This window comes from Hemitrygon akajei, unplaced genomic scaffold, assembly GCF_048418815.1.
Source record: "Hemitrygon akajei unplaced genomic scaffold, sHemAka1.3 Scf000091, whole genome shotgun sequence".
Lineage (NCBI taxonomy): Eukaryota > Metazoa > Chordata > Chondrichthyes > Myliobatiformes > Dasyatidae > Hemitrygon > Hemitrygon akajei.
The window spans coordinates 81,621-101,524 of NW_027331977.1; the positions used below are offsets into that span (position 1 = coordinate 81,621).

The following is a 19,904-nucleotide window of genomic DNA, read 5'->3' on the forward strand; positions in this document are numbered from 1 at the left end:
CGAAACCGATCGCGGAGCTCCAAGAACGGGAGCACCTTGTCGTGCAGAGCCGCAGGATTTGAGTGCAGCTGCTCTAGGTCAAAGATCCCGACCGGACGGCAGCAACTCTGAAACGGAAAATGGAGACATTGCAGAATGGAAAAACAAATGGGGCGTCGCTGACGTGCTGGAAGAAGTCGCCCTTTGTCGCCACCTTTTGCTCCGCCCGCCCTTCATTTGAATATACCCCTTCATTTACCCCAGCAAATGTACAAATAACGAGATGCAATAGAGAGCAAATACACGCTTTGCACTTTACCAACAAAAATCTTACAAAGGGGCTCACTTTTGACATTCAAGAGAAACTTGGACAGGTATATGGATGGGAGGGGTGTGGAGGGATATGGCCCAGGTGCAGGTCAGTGGGAGTAGGCAGAAAAATGGTTCGGCACAGCCAAACAGGGCCAAAAGGTCTGTTTCTGTGCTGTAATGTTCTACTGTTCTATGGACGCCTCATGTCCAGATTTAACATTTGCGAAATGCGGAACGTGGGAATTTATTCATTTGTTATTTACATCTCAGCTGACTCGTTCCCTATGTGAAGCACCAGGGTCGGCGGAAATGCGCAGCCGAATTGGACGCAGAGAATATCTCTGCCTCTTCGTCTGTTATCTCCATCTCCCCTCGCTGAATACAAGTTCAAAGTTCAAAGATAAAATCAGTTCTATTATCAAAGTATGCCTATGCCAGCAAATACTACCCAGACATTCACGTTCGTACAGATATAGAGTCATGGAGCAATGCAGCGTAGAATTAGGCCCTTTGGCTACTGAAAATGCTTACTCCCATTGACCCGCACGGAGACCATGCCCTGCATACGCCTTCCGTCTATATACCTGTCAAAACTTCTCATAAACGTTGCAATCGTGCTGGCATGCACCGCTAGAGTCGGCAGCTCGTTCCACACTCTCCTCTCAATTTCCACTTTCCAAGGGATAAATTCCTAAACTGCTCAGACGCTCCAGATCCTGCAACATGCTTGTAAAATCACGTCTTAGTCGTAACTTCTTTTACATGTCTTGTACAACTTCAGCATTCCATCCCACTTCCTCTGCTCAATACATTGATTCATGAAAGCCGTGCCAAACGATTTCCTTACAACGCTACGGATTTGTGATGCAACATTGAATGAATTAAGTACGTGTATTCAGTGATCACTCAGTTCTATCACCTTGTCATGGTCCTACTGCTCACCGTGTAGAACAGGCATGGGCAAACTACGGCCCACGGGCCATATACGGCCCGTTAAGCTTTTTAATCCGGCCCGCAGAACTTGATGAAATTATATTAATAAACCTTGTTAACACCTCAGATCCATCCTGAGAATCGCCACAACAAAACTAAATCCAGACTTTGATGCGCTGGCTAAAAAGGGAGACCAACAACACTGTTCCCACTGAAATTAAAAATAAGTTTCTTCGTTGTGTTATGTAAAAAATGCATTTGAAAATATTTTTTTCAATAAGCCTTACATGTTACATGTCATTTCTGTTAAGTGATGGACATGAGTAGTGCGCAGGTGCACGTACGTTCTCAAAATAAAAAATGCGCTCCAGATCAAATAACGCACTCCGCATACTGGCGCGCTGTCACTGTTCTGTCCTTGTGCTGGTCGTTGTTGAGTTTTGGCACAGGGGACAATTGAATAAGGAGGAGCAGGACAAGTAGACCTGCATCTCCTACCGTTTTTGAAATAAAGACAGTCAGGAGGAGAGTGATGATGATAATATCTTGAAGGATAACAGAATTTTCAGTGCTTTAAAATAATAACTGTTACTATTAAAAAAAGCTGTATTTTATTCATTTAATTTTCAGTGTTTTAAAAGTCATTTCAATAAATAGCTAAATACCATGGGAATTCAAAGACAGATATTTTGTTGTAATGCATTTGTTCATTTTCAATTGAAATTAAAGCACATGTTTTCTACATATCCCATGATATTTTATTTTCTCTTATGAGGTGTATTACCAAAACACTCCGTCCATCTGCTCCTGGTCCGGCCCCCCTGTCAAATTTTAGAACCCTTTGTGGCCCACAAGTCAAAAAGTTTGCCCACCCCTGGTGTAGAAGCTACTCTGGTTGGTTCTCCCGAAGTGCAACACCTCACACATGTCGGCTTTGAATTCCAAACGCCATTTTTTTCAGCGCATCTTGTATCTGGTACAGATCCGACTCCGACCTATGTTCTTCGTTGTTCACTACAACCTCAAGCATCCCCCGTCCGCACAAATTTGCTGATTCAGTTGACCAGGTTATCATCTCATTACAAAAATGCGGGCCATCTGCCATAATGATAGAGATGAGAAACAACAAGGGACGCAGCGCCGATGACTGCGGCATTCATTAGTCGCGGGCACCAGTCAAGAGAGGCGACCTGCTCTCCGACGTCTCGCAAAGAGCTAAAGTCCGATCCAATTTGCAACCGCATCTTGCCTGCCGAGCGACTGAACGTTCTTGCCCAACCTCCCATGCCGGACCTTATCAAGTGACTTGGAAAAGTCCATGACGACATCATCCACTGCATTGCCTTCGTCCGCTTTCCAGCTTCCTCGGAAAGCTGTAAGATCGCCTGGACACGATCGGCCACGCAAGAAACCCTGCAGACAATCCTTAATCAGTCTCTGTTTACCCGAACGCACACTCTCCAGTCCCGTAGGATACTTCCCAACGGGTTTCAGATGTCAGCGACACCGACAGAATTCCCTGGTTTAATTTTAGAGCCTCTCTTAAACATTAGAACAACATGGACTATATTCTGCAGGAAGCCAGATGCGGACTGAGAGGGAACATCTGAATGCGTGAATGAATGTGTCAACACACCTGAAATTGAGAAAATTTCTGGCCGACTTGCCGGCCGACACTTTATCGCCCGCCCTTCTATGTAACGGCGGCGCCCTATGTGTGTCTCAATAGTTCTAAGGATGCCAGCTCCAGCTGAGCGCTGGAGAATGTACTGTCAGAGAGAGTCCTGCAAACACGTGACTCAGTCGCCTATCCACTCCGCCAGTGCGTCTGCCCATGTCCGAAGGCAGGCTGCTCTCAGTGGGGCCCTGGGAAAATGTATCGGCAGGGACTGCCAGGGGTGCCGGCTCTTTCTTCTATACAAATAATTCCATTCAATGCCCTGGGTCCATGTTATGCGGAGACAGACTCCCTTCGGCCGTGTTTCTGAGGACGGACTGCTGGTTGTAAATTTGTAAATCCTCCTGTACTTGACCTTTCGTCGTTAGCTCTCTCTCGCACACGGTTTAATTTGAGAGCCTATCTTGAACAACATGGACTATATTCTGCAGGAAGCCAGATGCGGATTGAGAGGGAACATCTGATTGTGCGAATGAATGTGTGAACGCCGGAAGAATGAGATTAATCGGATTAAGATGACGATGTTCGTTTGGACGGCCGCTGAATAAAGTGATGTTGGCGTCGGCGCACTCGGTGACAGAAGGACGCCACGTCATAAATTGACTCTCGGAGTCTCGATAGCCGCTTGGACAACTGTTGGCTGGAGGCGAGGCTGCCTGTTCTTCTCGACCATCGCCCCGAGACTGCATTCCGGGATCCTCCGGCCCATGGTCCGAACTTCTCCAGTCGAACATTAAAGGTTGTCAATGTTTGCTGAGAACCTCCAGGATTCCGATGAATAATTCAGACTTTCGAGGTGATTCCGAGAATTTTTCCGAGGTTCCGAGAACTATTCCCTGATCCCGAGTTTGATGCTACTTCCTGAGTCTACCAGCCCCATTTCGATAACATCGGGCTTCCCACAGGCCGCGCATATTAATTCCACTTCCCATCCCCATTCCGACATGTTAGGCCACGGCCTCCTATACCGTTGCGTTGAGGCCACACTCAGGTTGGAGGAGCAACCCCTTATATTCCGTATCGGTAACCTCCAACCTGATGACAATAACATCGATTTCTGTAACAGCCGGTCATTCCCCCACCACCCTCACTTCTCCTTCGCCATTCCCCATCCCCGTTCTCCTCTCTCAGCTTACCCGCCTATCGCCTCCCTCTGGTGCTCCTGCCAATTTTCTTTCTTCCGTGGCCTTCTGTCCTCTCCTATCAGTCTCCCCTTCTGCGACCCTCTAAATACCACCAATCAGCATCCCAGCGCTTTCCTTCTACCCTTCCCCACCCTACCCGCTTTCCTCTATCAGCTACCGCCTTGTGCTTCTTCCTCCCTTCCCCCACGTTCATACTCTGACATCTCATTTTACATTCCAACCCCGATGAAGGGTTTCACCCAGAAATGTCGCCTGGCTAAAGCTAAAAAAGGGAAGACCTAGTGTTTTGAGTCTGCGACCTCTGTTCCTCGACTCCGGCACCATACGAAGCACCCTCGCCACATCCAGTCTACCCCCATCATTTTTCTAAACTCTGGCGAGCACAGGCCCAGAGTGATTGAAGGCCCCAATTCGGTTCAATTCCTTCGGCCGTTCACGTGATCACCCTCTGCTCCGCCTCCAGTGGTGGAACATCCTTTCTCAGATAACGCTCGCAAACTGCACAACAGTTGCCAGTCCGGTCGGGCTCGTGACACTCGCTGTATACTGTACCTTATCAAATTGTTTTCTTTGATTATTCAGAGACACGGAGACACAGAGCGGTAACAGACCGCCCACCGTCGCTGCCGAAATCCGCGCCTCTGACCGATGAGCCTCATAACCTGCACGTCCCTGGGATGCGGAGGAAACGGCAGCATTCACATGTGTGCACAGTCCTCCGCACATATCAGACCTTCCCCTGGTCGTTGAACTCGAACCCGCATACCTAACCTCGGCCGGCTGCTCCTGCCACGCTCTCACCGCCCTCCGAGTGAAGAAGTTCCCCCTCTTGTGTCCACCTGAACGTTTCACCTTCCTCCCTTGTTCGACGTGATTTATTTTTCAAGTCTCACCCAACTTCAGCAGCAATAAAAAAAAAAGCTTATGTAACTCTCGCTTCGCTAGCGGCTTAATATTGGGGGTGATAGCCCCCAGCCCGGCCGAAGTCAAGAAAACTTGTTTGGATGGACGCTCCGCGATCTGTCCCCATTCACAAATCAGTATCACGAAATAACAAGCAGCACACAATATTCGATTAAACGATTGAGCTCTATAATTCTTCATTTAACTGTCTGGTTAGTAAAGAAAACAAAAGAAAAAGGGCCCATTCTCATCAAGTAGTCTAAATGCAAAAGTTGGAGCTCACTGATAAACCGTTCGTCCTCCGATCGTCGCTCACCTTCGGACCCTCGCTCCACGTCCCCCGCGTCCGGCGGTCTACCAACTCTCTCCATTCGCGTCGTCTCTCCTCATCTCTCCCCGGCAAAAGACCGCGAAAATCTCTCTTCCAGACTCCGAAGAAAGAACAACATTTCTCTCATTGGATAGCCTCCACATTCCAAAGCCCCCTTACCTCCAGTCATAACCCAAACATTGCTACTACAGAGAAACCATTACATTCGCAAAGTAACATTACAGAGAGGCCAATACGTTCGCAGTAAAACCTTACAGCGTGTTATTATTTATGGTAATAAATTGTTTATTATTTATTGTAATGCCTACACTGGATTGTGTACTTTATGCAGTCCTGGGTAGGTCTGTTGTCTAGTGTAGTATTTATTTTGTCTGTGTTGTTTTTTTACGAAGATCTGTCTAGTTTTTGTACTGTTTCATGTAACACCATGGTCCTGAAAAAACGTTGTCTCATTTTTACTATGTGCTGTACCAGCAGTTACGGTCGAAATGAGAATAAAAGTGACTTGACTTGACTTGACTTGCCTTACTTGCATTTACGCTGTTGATACACCTCATGATTTTGTAACATTTATCCGTTACCCCTCTTGCTCCTGCGCTCCAGGGAATAAAGCCACAACCTATTTCCGCATTCACTTTAACTCCCATCTTCAAATGCTGGAAACATTTGGCTTTCTTTTCACATTAGACAGATGTTGGTCACCAAGTTAGGATCCGACAGCATTTTGTTGGCCTCACGACTTTCGGTTCCGGGTGTGATTTCGGCAAGATGTCCATTCCTAGGCAGAGTAGTAACAGTGCTGAATTTCTGTTACTTGGAGGCAATTTCACTTACTGTGGACTGATGATCACTCGGGTCTTTAAAAAGTGTTTTTGTAACCTTTTCCAGCCTCACGCATCTCAATAATTCGTCTTCTAACGTCCTCCATCCTGCCACACGAAATCGATCCCAGTTGTAATTTTTGTCCATCTGTATGGACCAACCGTTCCTCAGAGCAGCAGCCTTTTCCCAGGGCCGGAAACTTTCCCAGGTTTATTGGTGACTGTCTGCCCATGGGAAAGGTATGAGGACCGGGAATCTCATGTAGGATCGAAGGTGCATTCAGTAGCGGCTGAGTAATGTTGCCTCGAAGCCGCGTGGGGTGTTGGGGGGGGGGGGGGGGGTTGGCAGCGGCGCTATATCCGAAATGCAGCCGCACAGCTAGCCTGTGTTGTGACAGAGGTGGAATTTAGTTTGATATAATTATATAATGCTAATAACAATTTCCGCGAAGTCTTCATGCTCTGTAGAAATTTACTGACTCGTCATGTTCCGGCACCTATAATTGAACATGAATGGCAGTTCGAAGGAGAGAAACTTAGAATTGAACATGAATGGCAGTTCGAAGGAGAGAAACTTAGAATTGAACATGGATGGCAGTTCGAGGGAGAGGAGAGAGACCAGAGCGAGAGAGAGAGAGAGAGAGAGAGAGAGAGAGAGAGACAGAGACTGAGAGCGAGAGAGAAAGAGTGAGAGAGAGTGAGTGATTGTGAGAGAGAGAGAGAGTGAGTGAGAGAGAGAGAGAGAGAGAGAGAGAGAGAGAGAGAGAGCGAGATCATTAATATCTAATGTAAAACAAAAATGCGGTGCTAACCAGGCCCCTCTGGAACTCCACTGGGCATCTACACCAACAAGATATGATTTCCTATATTTGCAAACTTTACCTCAGGCCAATCAGCTACTACTCTATCAGTTCTTGCAATTTCGGAAGGAACTAATTGCCTGGGCAAGAACTGTATGACAAGCGACAGTGACACAACAGAGAAGCACTTGAATGCTAAAAGAAGTGTTGGTAATATTTTATTTTGAATTTTATTGAGAGATATATCAGAGTCACGGGCCCATCCGGTAAAACTCGCCTACGTGGCCCAATTACATCCCGCTGTTGTAATGAGCATCAGAATCCGCTACAACGAGCAAGAATCAGAGAGTAATTGAATCCTTTCCACATGTGACTGAAATGCCCTCATAACTGTTAATTCATCTCATCTATGTGCTATGTCCCTTCGCCATTCCTTGGCGATTTGCCGAGAATGAATTAAAGCGAGACTCACAGATAATGCACTATTTACAACTTTTTAAAAAAACATACTCTAAACTCACCTGTCCTTCCCTTTTGCTGACGTCACGGAGCCTCCTTCCGTGTCCACACCGTCAGCCATTTTTGAGGGCAGGGGTTGTCAGATTCCGACACTCTGCCACCAACACATACGTAACGGTCAGATCAGACACTGATGAAGGTGAAATTGAAAATCGTTGTTTTTTGCACCAAGCCGCAGTCTTCCAAGTGACATGCGCACATCAGCAAGAGTGGTGAAACGGCAGATCCGCATGCGCCCATCGACCCAACGCACATAAAACCCAACTCCTCAATATTCTTCGACGATGCCCTTTGCCAGGACTCTCGGGGTAGTCTGCTCACTTTATACGACGTCTGTTCCGTTTCCTCAATCGGGCATGCGTCCTGGAGTGGAGGTGATGTTTCAAACTGTGCCGTGGATCACCTGAATTGCAGGAAAAAGAGGAAAGCGTAGTCTGTTTCGTATCGAGATCAAGAAAGCTTCACAAATTTACTGACAACGTTAGCATCTTGGAAGTACCGCAGTAAGAAGGGTTCTTATTAAATGCCATGAGGCTGTTGTGGCATTTTTTTTCTGCCAACGCCCGCAAGAACCAGAATCTCAGGATATTATGTGGAGATCAACCCATACTTTGATAATAAGTTTACATTGCAGTCTGTGGTTTAAACATTGAAACTACCGTCACAATCCCTCGGTGCTTAGAACTGTACTGAAAGAGCTGTTCACTCTGCTGCCAAGGGCTCAAAGATGGGTCTATGTCCGTTCTTTGCAATTCAAAGAGCATGACGAAAAGAGCCAAATGACCGCCATTGTCTCACTTTCTGTGGAGCCCCTAAAGGCCTAAAGGATCCGGAGAGCAGCCGCGCGCGCCCGAGGAAATTTCTGATTCCTGCGAAATTCCTGCGTTCGCAGGTGGCATATAGGAGCAGAGTATGCAAATCGGCCAATCGTGTCTGATTCGCCATCCGGTTCAGGCTTATTTATTATCCCTCTCAGCTCCATTCTCTTGATTTACTCCCCATAACCGTCAGAATTCGGTATTAATCAAAAACCAAACAACCTCTGGTTTTGAATATAACCAATAACTTGGCAAAACCCGTTGTAACTAGAACAGTTGTGGAATTTTCATGCAAACGAGTCTTAAGCAGCCCAGGGAAGAAAAGGTCTTAGGCGGCAAGTATTTGAAGAGCAAGGCTGACCATTTCACAGCAGGAATCTGGGGCCGGATGTCTTACGGGAGTAAGTACAGAAGGCATGGAAACCTAAATGAGGATCAATTGATCGAATAAACATGGAAACATAGAAAAACTGCAGCACAATACAGATCCTTCGGCCCAGAAAGCGATACCAAATATGTCCTTACCTGAGAAATTTCCCAGGGTTACCCACAGCCCTTTTTTTTTCAAAGCTCCAAGTACTTATGCAAGAGTTTCTAAAAAAAGACCCTATCGTATCTGCCTCCACCACCGCCGCCGGCAGCCCATTCCACTCAATCACCACTCTCTGCTTTAAAAAAAATCTACACCCGTCATCTCCTCTGCCCCTGCTCCGAGCACATTAAATCGGTGTCCTCTCGTGGTAGCAATTTCAGCCCTGGAAAAAAAAAACGTACTCTGACTACCCACAGGATCGATGCCTCTCCTCATTTTATATACATCTATCAGATTAACTCTCATCCACCGGAGCTTCAAGAAGAAAAGGCCAAGTTCACTCAACGTCTTCTCGCAAGGCATATTCCCCAATCCCAGCAACATCTTTGCAAATCTCCTCTGCACCCTTTCTGCAGTTTCCACATCCTTCCTGTGGTGAGGTGACCGGAACTGAGCACAGTACTCCAAGTCAGGCCTGACCAGTTTCCTATAGAGCTTCAAAGTATCATCGCTAATCAGCTTATAGTTTCCATTGACTGCTAACGTCTACATTATGATTGGTGATTGATCTTGCTAATAAAGACTTTGAACACAAATGTTACAAATTAGTCAATATCCGTGAATGCTGGAAAACTGTGTATTAAAAATGATGTTTCTCCGTGCAGGCTTGCAAACAGGGGCCATGTTGTTCGCATTGTCCCCAAGCAATTTTAGTGTGTTTTTTGTTTAAGAGGTAACAAAATAATTTGATGAATGGAGGGCGGTAGACGTGGTCAACACACGGATTTGAGCAAGGCATTTGACAAGTTCCCACACGAGAGACTCATCCAGAAAGTAATGAGGCATGGGATTAGTGGAACTTTTGCTGTTTGGATAAAAAAAATGGCTTACAGGAAGAAAGCAGAGGGCAGTAGTGGAAGGAATGTATTCTGCCTGGAGGTCGGTGACTAGTGGAGTACCGCAAGGATCTGTCCTGGGACCCCTGCTGTTTGTGATTTTTATAAATGATCTGGATGAACAGGCGGAAAGATGGGTGAGTAAGTTTGCGGATGACACGCATATTGGAGGGGCTGTGGATGGAGTTGTAGGTTGTCGAAGGTTACAAGAGGATATAGACAGGATGCAGACTTCGGTAGGAAAATGGCAGATCAAGTCACGTCAAGTCAAGTCAAGTCACTTCTATTGTCATTTCGACCATAACTGCTTGTACAGTACATAGTAAAAATGAGACAGCGTTTTTTCAGGACCATGGTGTTACATGACACAGTACAAAAACTAGACTGAACTACGTAAAAAAAAAAATACACTAGACTACGGACACAAGATTGCATAAAGCGCACAAAACAATGCAGGCATTATAATAAATAATAAACAAGACAATAGGGAAGATGGAGTTCATCCGGGCAAGTGTGAGGTGATGCATTTTGGAAGGACAAACCAGAAGGCTGCGTACAGGGTTAATGGTCAGGTACTTAAGAGTGTGGATGAACAGAGGGACCTTGGGGTTCAAATTCATACATCACTCAAGGTCGCTGCCCAGGTTGACAGGATAGTTAAGAAGGCCTATGGGATGCCAGGCTTCATTAATAGGAGGATTGAGTTCAAGAATTGAGAGGTCATGTTGCAGCTCTGCAAACCTCTGGTGAGACAACAATTAGAGTATTGTGTTCAGATTCTGGTCACCTCATTATAGGAAGGATGTGGAAGCTATGAAGAAGGTGCAGAGGAGATTTACCAGGATGTTGCCGGTTTTGGAGAACAAGTCATATGAGGCAAGGTTAGCAGAGCTGGGACTTTTCCCTTTGGAGCGTAGAAGAATGGGAGGGGACTTGATAGAGATGTACAAGATTATGAAAGGCATGGATAGGGTGGATAGTCAGTACCTCTTTCCCAGGGCACGAATAGCAAACACCAGATGGCATATGTACAAAGCTAAGGGAGGGGAGATTAGGGGAGACATCAGGGGTAAGTTATCTACACAGAGAGTTGTGGGTGCCTGGAATGACTGGCATGGTGGTGGAGGCTAAAACATTAGAGATGTTGAAGTGCCTCACGGACAGGCACATGGATGAAAAAAAAAATAGAGGGTTACGGGGCAGTGTGGGTTTAGTATTTTCAAGGAATATATAGGTATGCATAACATCGATGGCGGAAGGGACTATCCTGTGCTAGTGTTCCAGTTTTCTAGTGTTATCGGGGAACGAGTGGATGTTTTCAATCTCCAGCGTATCGACAACATAAATGTGACCCTCTGAAGAGAACGTGTGCTTCACACGTGGCAGCATGTGAAGAACGATGAGGAAGAAGCTCTTTAGCCGGAGTGTGCTGAATGTGTGGAATTAATTGCTGTGGAGAGGATGTTTCCGATGGTTGGGAAATCTAGGGCCGGAGGGAACAGCTTCAGAATTGGCGTACATTCCTTTGGAACAGAGATGAGGACGTATTGCTTAAGATATTAGGTAGTAAAACTGTGGAATTCGTTGCTACGGACACTGTGGAGGGCAGGAGGTTGGGTATGTTTAAATGGGCGGTTGATAAGCTTTTGATTAGCGAGGACGTGAAATACTGTAGGGAGAAGGCAAGAAAATAATGTTGAGATGGAGAAAAAATCAGCCATAATGGAAAGGCGGGAAGACTCGACCTCCAGTTACCTAATTCCACTCTTGTATCGCATAATCCCATGTTCTTATGTTGTTGTGAAATGTTCACAAATCGCTTCTTTAAATAGCTGAATTAAATCTTTACAATAACGCAGACGGGGAACTGAAAACGTTACCAGATTTTACGTTTAACAACACTGACGCTTTCTGCGTATGAAGTCAAAGGTAATCGCATTTCGTGTCTGAATTGTTGATTTTATTTCAGTGAAAAGAAGCAGGATTTTCGTGCAATTGATAGACAGCCAGTTTTGGAATTAGGCTTCCGCTCTGAGAACTTGCAGATAATAATCGAATATTCCTTATTTATTTTAACTGAGATCAAGAATGTGATTAATAAAATTAATGAATCGATCATTTTACAGGTCTCATCTGGTTCCCCCAGTGCCCTTCAAACGAAGAACTTTAGCAAACCACGTGTCCTCTAATGTGGTAACTACCAACCGTCAATTGGCTCCTGACGATGATAACCGTTCCGAAGTGTTCGCACTTTACTCCTGACGATGCAGACGTCTTCCACTGTGAATAATGATATAAAATACGCATTCTGTTCCTCTGCCACCTCGGCCTCTTTCATTACAATATCTAGAGCGTCATTTTGCATCGGTCCTCTATCTACCTTGAACTCTGTTTTCTATTCTTGAACTTAATCCATATTCAATGCATTACTTCATGCATTAAAAAAACATATACTTAATGCTGCCTGGATGATGCAGTATCATCTTTGAGAATAGGTTGAGTGAACTTGGCCTTTTCTCTTTGGAGCAAGGGAGGTGACCTGATAGAGGTGTACAAGATGATGAGAGGCATAGATCGTTTGGATAGTCAGAGGCTTTCTTAAATTCCTATGGGCTTAAATGGCTAACACAAGGGGGCACAGTTTTAAGGTGCTTGGAAGTAGGTACAGGGGTAAACTTTTTACGTAGGGAGTGGTAAGTGCGTGGAATGTGCTACCGGCGACGATGGTGGAAGCGGATACGATAGGGTCATTTAAGAGATTCCTGGATAGGAACGTGCAGCTTAGAAATATAGAGGGCTATGGACAGCCTTTGGTAATTTCAACCTCCAACAGCCCCACCCGCAACCCACCACCTGTTGTCTGTGAAGACTGGAATCCAAATACGCTCCCACATGCGATTACATCTGTTTCTTTTTGATGCGAAAAGCCGAAGGAGCCTAAATAAGATTTTTGGGCCAATCCATCGTGGCTAATTTACTCCCTCTCTCAATCCCATCTCCGGATTTTTTTTCCCATAACCCTTGACCTTCTTACAAATTAAGAACCCATCAATTGCGGCATTAAACATGCCGAAAGTCTTGCTTTCCACAACCGTCTGGGCAATCATTTTCAAAGCTTAACGACCCTCTGGCTAAAGGTATTACTCTCCTACTCTGTTCTAGAGGTGCAGACTACGATTTAGAGGTTGTGTCCCCTGGTCCTAGACCCCAAGTCCAATCGAAGCAACCTCTCCAGATCCTATCTCTCCAACTTCACTACTTTAACCTCTGACAAGTACAGGCTCGGAAACTTCAAACGCATTCACTCCGCTTTATTCACTAGAAACTCCTCTGGACCGAATCACCCGGTGGAATATCCTTTCTCACTTATGGCTCCCAAATTACACAATATTCACAATACTCAGTCCACGGTCACAGCAGTGCCTTATAAATCCGCAGCATTACATCCTTGCTTAAAACTCCAGACCTCTGGAAATTATTGTCAATTACCTTCTCGCTTGTGTCCATATAAAACCATGTTTGCCATGTTTTATTGCATGGTCGATGCGAAAATCGCCGAATACCTGTAAGGTTACAAACTGAATGAATTGATCATAGACGAGAGAGCAGAAACCGTCAGATCCTCTCTGCCGATATGCTGGACGCTGTAAAGATCTGAATTTAGGTATTGGTACAGTTCTGCTCACGTAGCCCAGGACGATGTCAATAAAATTGAAAGAGTTCAGAGAAAACGTCCAAGGATAATCCCGAGACTTGATCACTTGCGTTATAGGCAACTGTTGGACAGTTTTGGACCTTATTCCCAAAGAGGGGAGATATGATGAAGAATTATGTAGGGCTACGTTGCGTTAAATGTAAGCAGTCATTTTCCACTGAGGTTGGGTGAGTCTAGAAGGAGCGGTCGTGTGTTAAGTGTGAAGGGTGATGTATTTAAATACGTAGAACATTAGGAAGATATTCACTCAGATATATTTAAACCGGCTGATAGCACAGCGGCTGGATTCAGGACGGATTTAAGAACGTTAGAGAAACCTCGATTGGCTCATGGATACGTGGAGCTTGGCGACTATTCGCTAATTGCCGGTCGATAGGACGAGACAACCTGATAGTTTGGCACGGCCTAGATAATCCGAAATGTCTTTCTCTGACCTGTAGTATTCAATGACCCTATGTTTCTAAGGTCCCTGTGACCCGGTGTGGTCCTGACATCAGCTCCCGAAGGTATTTCATCAGAGCCAGTGGCGTCAGAATGACAAAGGGGAGATTGATATTAATGAGGCTTTCCACTAGAAATCATAACAGATGGAACGTGCTGGTCCGATTGAGATACTCGCACTGTTCGGACAGCTACTTTGACAGAATGAATGAATAGGATTGTCAACACTTGTACTTGAAAGGAGCCCCAAACTCTGAACGAAAGTGGCATCATTACTATTTTTGCCTCTCCACTGGGGATCCAAGTCTCGAAGGCAAAGAACTCTGAATTAGTAGTGATGTCACGATCATTAACACCTGAAGTTATGCAAGTTGGTTTCAACATCGTCTAACCGAATGTGCTATAGAAAATGGACCTTTCAATCGCTTTGCTTTACTCGAACTATCAGCGCCTACCGAAAGTTAAAAGCCTTGCAATTAAAGGGAGCAATTTTTCTTTCGCTAATATTCATCACAGACGTTTCGTTGTGTTTTGTAGCGCTTCATTTCTCGTTTAGGTCTACGTTATTCGATTGGAACTATTGTGAAAAGCCGTTACAGCCGGATATCTCCCGCAGATCTATAAAGTTATAAGTATCCAAGCCGCGGAAGAGAAATATCGGATGGATAGAGTGGTGGAAATATGTTACCCTGTTATTGCAGTCATCGGCGTCCCTGGTAAGCCTTCCCTCTCTGGCGATATCAAGCCATAATCGACGGGGATAAAAGATATAATAGGCGAGTGTGAACCTCGAACCAATACAGACGTACCGGGCCGGAAACATAAATCTTTCTCTCCGGTTTCAGAGATGCTGCCTCTCCGAGTTTCTTGAGTATATTATACATGTCCCTAAACTGAAGAAGCAGTTCAGAGACAAATCTGATGGTGCTTATGGGGTCGTGCATTAGGCAGATGTGCAAGGTTGATGGATTTCCTTCTCCAAAACCGTCGCCACTTTATTACCTTCCATAGGTGTTGCCTGAGATGCATTTTGTTTGTATAAACCTGGATTTACAGCATCTGCAGTATCGACTGGTTTGCAATTTCTTTCGGTTTAGAATGTTGGGGAGAGGGTGGAATAGTTGTCCCTTTACCCACATTTCCACGATGATGACTGCTACGCGGACAACAAATACGTATTATGTATTACCTTAAATGTTTCGAGTAACGTAGATGTAGATCAACCCAGATAAGTGTGAGGTGGTTCATTCTGGTAGGTCATATATGATGGCACGGTGTAGTATTAATGGTGAGACCGTTGTTAGTGTGGAGGATCAGAGGGATCTTATGGTCCGATTCCAGTGGACACTCAAAGCTGCTGCGCAGATGTGACACTGTGGTTAAGAAGGAATACTGTGCATTGGCTTCATCAACCGTGGGATTGAGTTGAAGAGCCGAGAGTTAATGTTACAGCTATACAGGATCATGGTCAGACCCAACGTTGAGTACTGTGCTTAATTTTGGACACCTCACCACAGAAAGCATGTGAAAAATATAGAAAAAGCGCAGAGGAGATTGATAAGGATGTTGCCTGGATTGGGGAGCATGCCTTATGAGAATAGATTGAGAGTGTTCACTGAGTGGTAAATTCATCCATATTCCGCCAAATTTCTAGAGCAGGAATTTCAAACTAAAAATGGTGTGTCGTGCATTTTCGAAAGTCGTATTTCACCCCATACATTGTACATATATAGAAGTTCAGATTAATACGATCAATACAAAGGTAACTGTAGTGTCAGAATGACCTTGGGAAACGCGGTTTTACTTGAAGTGACAGATGTCATAATTCAACTCTTGTTTTCTTTTCGCCAGCCAACCTGATAGCGATCGTGATACTCAGCCGAGGAAAGTGTGGTCTCTCCAAAGGAATCACTCGGTATCTAGTGGCGATGGCCGTGGCCGATCTAGCGGTGGTGATCATCGAAGTTGTGTTCTACCAGATCGTTGAAACGTACCAAGTAGACTGGCTTCGGCCATCAGTTCCGTTCTGTTTAGTCCACTACGTCTTGTGTTACGTGTCTTTAGATTGTTCCGTGTGGCTGACTGTCGCGTTCACTTTCGATCGCTTTGTGGCCATTTGCTGGTCTAAGATTCAGAGAAAGTACTGTAATCCAAGAGTTGCCGGATGGGTTATTGGGACAATATGCGTCGCGTACTGTTTAAAGGACGTCCCTAACTACTTCCTGCACAAGGGCCGTGCAGATCCGTATTCGACTCATTGCACTCTCAAATGGGGTCTTCACAAGCAGCCTGGGTTTGAGTGGTTTTACTGGGTGGACCGTCTGTTAAATCCGCTGCTCCCTTTTTTCCTCATTTTGTTCCTCAGCAGTCTGACCGTCAGACAGATCCTGGTGGCCAGTCGAGTCCGTAGAGGGCTCAGGGGACAGAAAATCGGCGAGAAGCAGCAGGATCCGGAAATGAGGAGCAGGAGACAGTCCATCGTCCTGCTCTTCACCCTGTCGGCGAGTTTCCTCATGTGCTGGGCGACAACCACCGTCGTCTTCATTTTCCTGAGGTTCCCTTACATGGACCTGGAAACGGCTTTCCGACTGTGGCGGGCGCAGAAAGCGGTGTCAGTGATTCAGCTTTTCAGCTGCTGCACAAACACCTTTATTTACAGTGTGACCCAGAGGAAATTCAGGGAGCATCTGAAAACTGCTGCGCTCTGTCCCATCAGTTTGTTTGTTAAAATGGTGAGGCTGTGCTCAGCGCAAAGTTAAACGTGTTCACTGATATGATGCTTTCGGAAATGCGCCGTCAGCGGTCCTGCAAACATTTTTCTAACCGCCGTTCCTTCGTGTATTTGTTGTGGTCGCTGAATGGTGTGTTTGTCAAGAAATGCCCTGGTCCATCCTTCCTGAGGTACAATAATACCTTTCCGGGATAAGTTAGAGTGACAGATTTTCACGATACAGTATACACACTCTGTCCACTTCTCGTTATTAGTTGCACTTCTGTGCCGAGTTCCCCGACATTCATTGCACACATCCAATGTAACACGCACACAGTGATAGGGAAATATGGCAGGACAGTCCTTGCATTCGTCTGGAATAAAGAGGGAAATATTTGGACTGGGCGGCGTCATCACGATCCTACAGACACATTTAATGATCGGCGGGGTTGCTTCATTTTCCCCGTAATAGAGACACGTGGTCGGATAAAGTCTCGCCGTTGAAGGACATTCGGGACATCAGATAAGTCTTTTTCAAGCATCTGTTCAGTCATCTTATCAGTACCTTTCTGAAGCTCAGTACAAATGCATAACAAATATTTGTTTGCTGTCAGTAACAATCAGTTGTCCGGAACTCTTGTTTATTAATCATTAAATCGTACGTGTAGTGAAACCTGAAATCAGGTAACGTTTGTCAGTTCCGCGTCCGTTGTATGTAAACGCTCAATTTACCTATTTGAATGATGCGTTTTGTGACCATTACACAACAGCATCTGCACCGATGGTCATACGATATAGAGAAAGCTCGTAGGCCACTTGACCCATCGAGTCTGCTCGGGCAGACCATTATTGCCGATTTATTAATCTACTTCAGCGCAGTCTCCTGTCTACATTGAATAAATATTCACGTCCTCACTAATCATGAAATAATGAGTTTCTGTTTGAAACATAACCAATGACGAGCTCTCCCCAATCGTCCGTAGCAAGGAATCCTACAGTTTTATCAACTTCTGGCTGAACAAATGTTCATCTCTCTTTTCAAGGAAGGTCTTTCTATTCTGCGTCTATGCCCTGCAATCCTAGAGTCCTCCGAGTCGGGAAACAGCCACTTCACGCCCACGCAGTCTGAGACTTCCAACATACCAGAGTTTGCAATGAGACCACCCACCACCCCACTCCCAACACGTCATTTAACATTAATCCAGCAAACACCGGCACAGAGTCGGCAAACGCACGTCATAACGTAATCCTCTAAAGTACAGATTATGTATCAAAGCTGCTCGCGATACTGAAAAAAAATCGGTAAATATTCAATGTCCATGCGTGACATGATGGGTGTGAAAGAATAAGCGATTGAGAAAAAAAATTAACACAATATAGCAACTTTGGGATTCAAGGTCATCTCTGTAAACAGTGATTCTCGTAATCATTATTCGTTTTACAGTTGAAGCATTGAAGCAAGAGGTTCACCCGTCCTTCTCGGTAACGCAGGATGACATGCACTTCAATTATTGGATTAGAGCTATAAAGCGTCCTATATAAGGTCAGAAGAATAAGCATTAATATTCTTATCTGTATGTGCACTGACCGCTCTCACTGCAGCACACCTCCCACTCTATTGGTCACAGGCGCCGTTCGAGATCCAGCCCGCGGTCAAGCAGCGGAAATGAATGATCCCCAAACTGCTCCACTTTATTTCCACTGTACGGATCTGAAATGCTGCAGTAAATGGAACAACCCTACGCACCATCAATTTTTTTTACAGATTTTCATTCTTTTTTTTTTGGAATAACGGATCAAAATCTCCATCATAGGCTATATCATATGTTGGAAATCCTCAATCTTCAAATGACTTATGTATATACTAATCAAGGCCATGTCAATTTCAAATTACATTTACAGTAGCTGAGAACTGATAGCATGGACTGGATAGTGGGGATCTTTAACGAAGGGAAGGTCACCAAAGCAGGGAAGAACATCCCATGATGTACTGGAGTGCAAATTCAAATTATAAAGTTTTGCATTAAAAATAATAAGTGGCAAAGAGCTTAAAATACAGGCAGTAAGTCTGTCCTTGATCCCCCTCAAGTTGTGCCATTGGATCTGTTGTATCTGGAAGGAAGGATGGCACCTCCCTGAATGACGGTGCAATGTGAATTACGAATCTTCTTTGAATCTTTGAATCTTTGCTGCTACTCCTCCTTCACTCATTTCCTATCCTCAGTCTGACTCCCCTATTATCCCGTCACAGAGATGCTGTGTGAGTCGACTTTGGATTTCCAGCATCTGCATTCATTCTTGTGCAGATGACATGTGAATCCCAGTTGGTGCGAAAGGTCAAGAGACAGAGAAGAAGAATGTTATAGGACAGGAGTGTGAACCATTAGGTGAGGGGTAGGAGGAAGTGACCCGGAGGATAGGAATGGGCGGGTAAAAACATCTAAAGTCAGATTATAGAATGTTGAGGTCTGGGGGAGGTTCCTTACCGAACGAAGACACGGATATTTCATGTTGGATACTCCGCTGGATACGCGGGCGGCCTATCTGGAGAATGGATATCTGTTCCGTGTTAAGTAGGGGATCCGTGCACCATCCTGATTTGATGGATGCAGATGTGAGAGGGTGGAGGAACATCTGGAGAAACTTCTCAAATGCCCGCTTCGCTGCCACTGTTACTGTGCGGTCCGGAATCTCCGGAGGAGAAGGCCTCTGAGACCTCGGCTTTGCTTGTTTCGGCGACGGGGACGAGGTCGAATGCGCTCGGCAGAGGATGGAGCTTGGGAGGATGTATCGGAGCGGCTGGTCGGAGGCTCGAAGTTTTCGGATGGACTCAGAGTCTGCTTTCGTCGGGTGTTTCCGAGGCATTAATTGTCAGTGCCTGGAAGATTATGGCAGGGAGAGTTTCTCCCTTTTGCTGCCTGATATCGGGACTATTGGAGTCGATCGGGACTTGAGACTTTTTTTTTAAACCGCACCCGACCACAGCAGACTCTGAGTCCGTCCGAAAAATTCGAGCCTCCGAGCAGCCCCTCCGATACAGCCTCCCGAGCGCGTTCGTCCTCATCTCTGCCGCCGAAACAAGCAAAGCCGAGGTCTCGAAGGCCTTCTCCTCCGGAGATTCCGGACCGCACAGTAGCAGCGGCAGCGAAGCGGGCATCTCAGAAGTTTCTCCAGATTTTCCTCCACGCTCTCACATCTGCATCCATCAAATCAGGATTGTGCACGGATCCCCTATTTAACCAATAACAGATATTATTCACCGGAGAAGAACGTGTGTGTGTGTGTGTGTGTGTGTGTGTGTGTGTGTGTGTGTGTGTGTGTGTGTGTGTGTGTGTGTGTGTGTGTGTGTGTGTGTGTGTGTGTGTGTGTGT

The 19,904-nt window shown here is 45.6% G+C and overlaps 1 protein-coding gene across 1 annotated transcript; it reads left to right on the forward strand.

Moving 5' to 3' along the window:
• The first annotated feature begins 14,484 nt into the window (after positions 1 to 14,484).
• On the forward strand, positions 14,485 to 16,582 carry LOC140722852 (probable G-protein coupled receptor 139). Its single transcript, XM_073037493.1, has 2 exons — positions 14,485 to 14,539; positions 15,675 to 16,582. The coding sequence occupies exons 1-2, from the start codon at positions 14,485 to 14,487 to the stop codon at positions 16,580 to 16,582; spliced, it is 963 nt and encodes a 320-aa protein (XP_072893594.1).
• The last annotated feature ends 3,322 nt before the right edge of the window (positions 16,583 to 19,904 follow it).